This window comes from Trichogramma pretiosum, unplaced genomic scaffold, assembly GCF_000599845.2.
Source record: "Trichogramma pretiosum strain Unisexual culture from Peru unplaced genomic scaffold, Tpre_2.0 scaffold71, whole genome shotgun sequence".
NCBI lineage: Eukaryota > Metazoa > Arthropoda > Insecta > Hymenoptera > Trichogrammatidae > Trichogramma > Trichogramma pretiosum.
The window spans coordinates 306,600-314,954 of NW_019640814.1; the positions used below are offsets into that span (position 1 = coordinate 306,600).

An 8,355-nucleotide genomic window follows, 5' to 3' on the forward strand; every position below is an offset into this window, starting at 1 on the left:
GGTATAAGACCTCTCAAAGACATTTTATAATTATAAATTAATTTACTCAAGTTTCCAGTGTGAGTAATATTTTTCTAACTTGATTTTTCAGCAGAGGAAAATCATGTTGCGTTTGTTCCATTATTTCGTTTAAATTCTTATTCAAATTTAACTGATTCCGCCATTCCTCGTCTAAAACCATTTCGCTCTTGATAACCGATTTATAACAGCCATCCTTTAATTCTCGTAGCATATTGACTCTGCGTTGTTTTCTCACCAAAACTTCCAAGTTCTGAAAATGTTGTCAAAAATCATTTACGATCAATGCTTTCGCAATAGTTAAAGGTTTGATTAAGAGTTAGATTTACATGATGCTTTATGAGCTCGGCTTCTACGATCTGCTTTTCTATATCGGGCACTATATCTTCATTTTGCCTCAAAAGCTTTTGTCCCTCGTTGAGGTATTCCAACAAAGTTTTTTGCTGATCTCCTATGCTAGCAATTTTATTCTCTATTTGTTTAGTCTCCTAAAAGAAAAGCTTGCTGAGTGAGAAAAAATTAACACTGAACCCCAAAATCACGTACCTTGATAACTTGTTTAATTTTTGTTTTCTGATCGTCCAATCGTTTCTTCATTATGATTCTCTGATTATGCTGATTCTTGGGATTTTTCTTTTCTCTAGCCATTGCTTCGTCAACGATATTGTCCCTTCTGGAGATGCAAAATTCCATATCCTGCACGAGCTTCTCCTGAGCTTTTCTCAAATACGACAAACGTATCTCCATCTTATGTATCTCGCTCTTCATGAGGGCAATGTCGCCGCCCGAATTACGCTCTTCCTTGAATGATTTATTCGTTTCGGTAATCAATTGAACCTGGAAAAAGGATTCGAAGAAAAAAACGTTGAAAAATCATTCCAGATTGCAGTAATAGGCAGCCGTTCACGGGATCACCTTCTTTTCCCAGGACAAATTATCCTGCTGAGCAGCGGTCAATTGCTCCTTCAAGTTGCACTTGTCCTCGCAGAGCCTCTTGATGTCGGCCTGAAGCTGTATGAGATGGAGCTCGGCGTTCTTGAGAGACTGTATGTACTCGTTCCTCACGGAGTTGTTCTTGTCCTCGAGCTCGTTCTTCAGCTCCTTCTGGGAGGCGAGCTTAACGTTGATCTGGAGCAGTCGGTGCTGGAGGCCGTTCATGCTGCGATTGACGTTGGCCTCCTCCTTTCTCTGCTTGTCGAGCTGGACCTCGAGCTTGTAGTTCCTCTGCTCCATGAGCATGATCTCGCGGCAGATGCAGCTGAGCTCCTGTATCTGCCTGTCACGCTGCTCGCTCATGCTGTACATGTAGCCCTGCTGACGCAGCCAGAACTGCTGGGCCTTCTTGATCTTCTGCTCGGTCTCGTCGATGTTCTTCTCCATCGACTGGATCTTGGCGTCGTAGGGGTCGATCTCCTCCTTGCCGCGCGACAGCTCCTCGATCTTCTTGTTGAGCTGGGCGACCTTGCGCTCCTTCTGCTTCTGCAGCAGCTCGTGATTCTTGATGTCGGCCTGAATCTTCTCCAGGTCCCGGCGCTTGTCCTCGTTCTTCTGCTCGATCGCGTCCAGGTCGAAGCGCTCGCCGGCCAGCAGCGAGTTGAGCTTCTCGATCTCGAGCAGGGACTTGCCGTAGGCGTTCTCGGCCCGGTTGAGATTCACCTCGCTCTCGAGGTTGCCGTCCTTGGTCTCGTGCAGCATCCGGTTGAGATTCTTCAGGGCCTTGTCGTGCATGACCTTGTCGTCGAGCCTGGCCAGCAGGTCCTCCTCCAGGGAGCGTTTCAGCTTCTCGAGCTTGACGAGATCTCGGCCGAGCTGCTCGTCGGCGTTGCTCGCGGCATCGTGCTCCATCGTGGCCGCCGCCAGCTCTCGCTCGTTCTGATCGATCAGCTTCGATATCTTGTTGAAGTTCTTCTCCAGGCTCGAGTACTTTTCCTTGTCCGTGTCGTAGAGCTTTTTCACGAGATTGATCTCGTCCTTGATTCTCGTTTGCAGCGCGGTCAGCCTCTCGTTGTTTTCCATCTCTTTGTTCGAGTTCTTCTTCAGATTTTCCACTTGCGCTTGTAGATTTTGCAGCGACTCCTTTATTCTCCTGCGAACACGGAAAATTTGATTGATTGCTCGGCTTGCGCAAGCTCGCTAGCTTTTTAATATATTTCGTCGAGTGCCAACCTTTGCTCGGCGCCTATTTCCTCGTTGATCTTGTCCCTCTGGCTGATGAGCACGAGCACGCTGTTCCAAGCGCTGTAAAGGGTCTTGTGCTCCTTCTCGAGAGCCTCCAGGTCGGCCGCGGCGTCGGCCAGAGTCTGGCCGAGGGCCATCTTCTCCTCGTCCTTGATCTGCAGCTGCTCGTCGAGGTCCTTGATCTCGCTCTGCAGCTTCCAGACCTCGTCCTCGAGCTTCAGCAGGACAAAGTCCTTCTGCTGCTTCTGGTAGATGAGCTCGCGCTCGGTGGCCGCGTCCTTCTCCGATATCCTCTGGGATATGCTGAGGTTCGCGGCGAGGTCCTGCTCCCACTTGGCGAACTGCCTCTGGAGCGCGTCGAGGCTCTCGACGCTCTGCTGCAGCAGCTTCTCCTTGGACTTTTTCGCCTGGAGCTCGTCCTGCAGCCTCTTGTGGGCCGACTTGATCTTCTCCAGGCGCTCGCTGATGTCGCCGCGCAGGTTCACCACCTCGGCGAGCATGTCCTTGTACTGGTCGATGGCCTGCTCCTGGCGGGCGGCCTCCTGCTGCACCTCGTACAGGGCGAGGCCCTCGTCCTCGCGCGTCTTGTTGGCATCCTTCAGAGCCGCTTCCTGTACTCGCAAATAGAAAAAACGAATTGAAGGAAAGGACGCTTGGCGAGTGGACATTTTTCACGCGCTTTGCCGAACGCTCACCAACTCGCGAATCTCCTCTTCGAGTTTACCGTCGATGCGCTGCAAGTGAGATTTCAGGGCATCCTGGAATCTCTTCATCAACGGATCGTCCGGGTCGAGGATCTTGAAGGTGTCCTCGTTGAATTGGTCCATCCATTGCTTCTCGTCGTAAAAGACCGAGTGCAGAGGGGAACTGTGGTGGGATCTGCCCTGCTGCAGCTCGTCCAGAGTTCTGCTGCTCAATTCGTCGCGCTGCAGCAAGTCGTTGCCGATGAGCGCGAAGCCCACCCCCTTGGCTTTGCCGTCCGTCATTTTGCCGTCGATTTATGTTATTATTTACTCGTGGAAATTATTAAAAGGCAACTTGGAGCGAAGAGTCGTCGAATAATTCACCGGCCCGATCAACAACGTAGCTTTGTCGATCAAACTTCCTGACTACCCGACCACTTGGCGAGTTGTCATGGTGATGATCGACACGAGTCTCGCTTTTCTCAGCCAATATATGATTTTTCCCGCGTTACATTATATTTGCAGACGACAAGTTACGAATGAAATCAAAGTCGATCGATAAAAGCATCGATCGACAACAGAGAAGGTAAAATATTGGAAAAACAACGTGGAAGAAAAACGAAGATTCAAAATTAGCGCTCGTAACGGAACTTTGTGCAATCATCCAATAGTATTGTTCGCGTATACATCTGCAAACGTCAGAGTAACAGACCCGAGTCACTGCCACGAGCCCAACACACCCGATTCAGCCAACGGAACACGGCTCGGGCTTAAATATCCGATGGTCTCCCGGCGTCAAATTCCAAGTCGCGGGAACGGCTAATCTCCGGTATTATCGGTCGCGAACATTGCTGCGCCGATCGGGCTGCGCGCGACCAAGACTTTGCGCGCCAAAGCTCGCTCGTACTCGCGCGCTTTTCTCTCGATAGATATACACAATCCACGAGAGATTGCTTGGATAGCTAGCCGCGCGGCACACAAGAATCACGTCTTGACTCTCGCACTTATTTTGCTTCGGCTGCTCATTCATACAGTGTAGCTCTAAGCAGCTCTCGCGAGCCGCCGCAGTGCCACACGTCTCGCTTCCTCCTCGGCCGACTCTCAACAATTGTTTACACGTTCAATTATTCGACCTAGAGCTATTCTGTCGTGACTCGAGCGGTTGTACGGACTATCGTTGAATCGTTGGGAACGATTGCGGAGCAACAACATCGTCGACGCACAACTCGACCGTTCGACGATTGCATAGATACGTTGCATACTTCCATAGGCTAGCTCTTCGTCAGTTATAATTGTGCGAAGCCATGGCCAAGGTGCAAGTCGTAAACGTCGCCGTTCTCGACAATCCGTCGCCCTTTTACAATCCCATGCAATTCGAAATCACCTTCGAATGCATCGAGGAACTCAAAGAAGGTAGGTTTTCTCGAGCACCCCGCTCAGCTTTTCCGACGCACACAATCGAGTGACGCGACGACGATGGGTTGAGTATCTGCGTCGTTAGCGCATGAATTCTGGATATGGGATCGATCGTTTTTTTTCTCTCTTCAACGATTTAAGGTTACAACTATTGAGCTTGAGTAATGAGAGATTCGAGACGCTTCTTTTGAGCGCGCAGGTCTCGACAGGAATTCATCGAGTTCCTATCAGCGAGCTTCGTACGCAAATTACAATAGCATGTTTATTTTCTAACTGTGAAGTTAACCTGTACTTCTCTATAATGACTCATACGCTTGATTTGTCCGCGAGTCGCGATGTATTTGAAACTCGAAAAACATCGGTAGTACTAAGCGGACCCGTAAAATAAAGCCTGATGAATGAATAATAATCAGATTCTATTAATGTTGCAGATTTGGAGTGGAAAATGATTTATGTTGGTTGTGCTGAATCTGAAGAGTATGATCAGATCTTGGACACAATATACGTTGGCCCAATCCCTGAGGGAAGGCACATGTTTGTTTTCCAGGTAATGAGTCATTCTCCTATGAAATATCAACTTTTACTATAATGTAGCAATATGTAACTAATATGTTTTTTTTTTACTATTTAAGGCTGATCCCCCAGATGTAACAAAAATCCCTGTCAATGATGCATTGGGTGTCACAGTAGTTCTACTGACTTGTTCCTATAGAAATCAAGAATTTGTACGAGTTGGTTATTTCATTAACAATGAATACACGGATCCAGAGCTAAAGGAAAATCCTCCACAACAACCTCAGTTTGATAAAGTGCAAAGGAATATCTTAGCTGACAAACCACGTGTTACTAGGTTTAAAATTAATTGGGATGATGGCACAAATGCGCAATCCAATACTATGAATGATGGAATGGATGTTCAAAATGCAGCTGCAGATGACAGTATGACAGATGTTGCGAATAATTCTCTGAGTTTTACAGAAAATACGCAAAACAGTATGGAAGTAATGTAAAATATTATAGTTAATGTATTATATTTTACTTGAATACCCAGACTTGAGGTGGTATTCAAGCTAATCTATTTGTAATTTCATAGAGACACGTTTGCAAGTGAAACTTGATTTTTATTTTGATTGTCGCCATCATAGTCATACAATTATTAATTTCTTCATTTATTTATTATTTTTTTTTAATTTAAAAATTAATGACTTGATATGGGTTAAGTTTAAAACCAATATTTTTCATTGATGTCAAGTATATAGTCTTAGATTAAATTTAAAACTAATCTACTTGTGTACTGCGCTATCTGCAAAAAATTGAAAGCTAATTATTCTATCAAAGATAGTTTTCAAATGTTACAAGGCAATGGCAATTTTAACTATTTAATACTTGATTTCAAGATTTTATTTTATCTGTTGAAAAATTATAACATGTCAAAACATGATCAATACCATTTCATGTTACTTTTAGGTTCACTTGTTCATTGCCCCTAGATCAATTTTTATAAATTCCCATAAAATAAGCTACTACTTAAACAATCCCTGTAAATATATACATATTAAATAGTATTTTCTACTTACATATAGAATTCTGGGTCATTTTTTCTCCATATTAATCAAATGAAACAATATTTTAATTATTCATATACAAACATTTATTATACAGGCATTTTATACTTATACAAAGGTATTGAAAGGCTTGCAACTGCATTAACAACATTTCAACTCTTTTAATCTTAAACAGACCAATTTGAGTATTTTTTACTTTATTATACATGACTTTAAAGTTAACATATAATTTATGTCATGAAATTATTTTTCATTAATTTGATTATTAGTTTATGGATATAGGTATATGTTACATGAAATTTAAATATTAAAATTTTCTCAAACTTGACCTCGCTGAGGAGTACTTTTCAATGATAATTCTTTGTTTTGTTAATACTAATTTTACAAATGAACTGAATGGAAAAATTATAACAATATTTCAGTATAATTTATTATGTATTCTTAATGATTTCATTATTATTCTAAACAAATAGTTATATCAATGTTTAATTTTTCAACATATTATAGTGAGGTATATTTAACTTTACAACATCGTTTCTTAAAATTTATAATTGAACCTTTGTGCAGAATTAGTCAAGTTGTTAACGCTCATTGACTATACATAGTAATCATGAATAACAGTGACTACAATTTGGTTCTAAATTTAACAAGTTTATACGTATTTTTATGAGTATAATTTTACAAGCACTCCTACACAGTCTATACCATTCTGAAATCTCCAGTAACTTCTTATTTTTTAATTTACGATGTTTAATCTTATTATTCTTGTTTAATTAAAAATTCATTGTGATTTACTTTTTTCCAATCTTCATATGTTATGATGTATCATATGCGGCACCTGTACCATGCTAAGATTGTTCGATACTTTTTCAGTACGTCAATAATTGACTGGATATTTATCTTTTCAAACACATTAACAATTCGTAGAAAAATTAAATTTATTGCTCAAAAATTTGACGTTTAGAAGCGATTAATTACTTTTAGATTCGTGATTTTATCGGTATACCGTTTATTTACTATCTGCGGAAATTATTTTTCAACGCAAAAAAATGGATAACTATCATTTTTGGGAGGCACTTTCATATACTTTTGGCGCTACAACAATTTTTTGTGCACGCTAGGAGGAAAAATTATTGTTTAAATTCATTTCTTTTAGTTGGCACTTTATATAAATACTTGTAAAAAGATCACTTGAAAAACTGATTGTTAATATCTTCATCGCGTTTATAATCTTAAAAAAGAAAATTACATTGAACTTAAATACAAGAAAATCATATCGATATATTCATAGCATGTATTTTGAGTTTGATGATTATGGTACAGGTGTATTGATTATATTCTATATTGTCGTTAAGCAATATTCATGAAATTATCAAGGGTAATCGACCCAGTGATTGACCGGTTTCCAGTAAATGATCGTATTTTTTAAATTTAACAAAAAAATATCAGCAAAGTATTTGTATGAATCTCATACAATTATCCAGGGAATAATTTTGTCTATTTTCCGTGTCCAGTTACCTAAAGACAAGGAAACAGTATAATTATTGTATATCCCAAAGTAGTCATTCACTGATAAAAAGTGGTTAATCGCCGAGTGTATTACCCTCTTTAAGTAATTATATTCATTACAATATTTAATTATTTGCCATCGGAGTAATATTTTCCATATTGCTTTGAATGTATCATTTAATATGTTACTTCCACAGATTTAAAAAAATTTTTTACTGTTCATTAATTGTAACAAAGATAAATTAGTAGTAATTTGCAATTATCAATCATCTATATTAAGCAAAAATGTTATTACAACGAAAATTTTTTTTATGAATTCAGCATTCTTATATTTTATATAAAATGTAATTTCCCCACCATCATCTTAAAGTTATATCAAATCCCTTACTAAAATTCATAAAAATAAACGCATAAATAAAAAAAAAGTTATAAGAAAAAAAAAATAAACGTATAGGCTCAAATTATATTAATATAAGATGATTAAATCGTTAAAAAATATTATTTTCATAAACATTTGAATATAATTTATTCTAAGCTTAGATTGAACATTCAAATTATTATGGCACATTTGAACAACTTTATTTGAATATAATTGCAGCTCAGAATTATAACGTTTAACAATTTGAACATTGATTGGTCCATCTAAAATTTTTTATGACTGTCAAGACTATTTAGCTTTTTTCTTTTTTTTATAAAGGTTTTGAGCACCAGGTGGAAGGTCTTTAAAAACAATTTTAATTATTTTAAATATTATGTTGCTATTAATATTTAATAAAAAAGCTTTGTAAACGATAAAAAGTTATTGTAGAAAAATGCTTAAATTTTATGCGCTCATAAAATAATTAATTAGGCTTTATAATTTTTATTATTTTAATTAAGGAGATACCAAGAATAAGGTAAAAAAATTCAAACGCGTTTTTTTAATTATCTACCAAATATTTTTATAAAAAGCTACTTTAATATTTTTGTTTTGTTGCTCTTTAATC

At 39.3% G+C, this 8,355-nt stretch overlaps 2 protein-coding genes across 2 annotated transcripts; one reads left to right on the top strand and one right to left on the bottom strand.

Annotated features, from left to right (window-relative positions):
* Nucleotides 1-46: 46 nt before the first annotated feature.
* Nucleotides 47-3,476, bottom strand: LOC106657686 (coiled-coil domain-containing protein 40). Its single transcript, XM_014379314.2, has 6 exons — nt 2,892-3,476; nt 2,185-2,807; nt 934-2,104; nt 565-855; nt 348-506; nt 47-271 (listed from the first exon to the last, which is right to left on the bottom strand). The coding sequence occupies exons 1-6, from the start codon at nt 3,180-3,182 to the stop codon at nt 47-49; spliced, it is 2,760 nt and encodes a 919-aa protein (XP_014234800.1). The 5' UTR covers nt 3,183-3,476.
* A 324-nt stretch (nt 3,477-3,800) lies between these two features.
* On the top strand, nt 3,801-5,877 carry LOC106657672 (histone chaperone asf1). The gene is made up of 3 exons (XM_014379293.2): nt 3,801-4,292; nt 4,727-4,842; nt 4,928-5,877. The coding sequence occupies exons 1-3, from the start codon at nt 4,184-4,186 to the stop codon at nt 5,303-5,305; spliced, it is 603 nt and encodes a 200-aa protein (XP_014234779.1). The 5' UTR covers nt 3,801-4,183; the 3' UTR covers nt 5,306-5,877.
* The last annotated feature ends 2,478 nt before the right edge of the window (nt 5,878-8,355 follow it).

Excerpts from the sequence above, each read along its gene's own strand:
- LOC106657686 (XM_014379314.2), bottom strand. The coding sequence starts at position 3,182 with ATGACGGACGGCAAAGCCAAGGGGGTGGGCTTCGCGCTCATCGGCAAC. Across the intron at positions 856-933 it reads ATTTGTCCTGGGAAAAGAAG|GTTCAATTGATTACCGAAAC; the intron begins GTGATCCCGTGA and ends TCCTTTTTCCAG. Across the intron at positions 507-564 it reads AAATTAAACAAGTTATCAAG|GAGACTAAACAAATAGAGAA; the intron begins GTACGTGATTTT and ends CTTTTCTTTTAG.
- LOC106657672 (XM_014379293.2), top strand. The coding sequence starts at position 4,184 with ATGGCCAAGGTGCAAGTCGTAAACGTCGCCGTTCTCGACAATCCGTCG. Across the intron at positions 4,293-4,726 it reads CATCGAGGAACTCAAAGAAG|ATTTGGAGTGGAAAATGATT; the intron begins GTAGGTTTTCTC and ends TTAATGTTGCAG. Across the intron at positions 4,843-4,927 it reads GGCACATGTTTGTTTTCCAG|GCTGATCCCCCAGATGTAAC; the intron begins GTAATGAGTCAT and ends TTACTATTTAAG.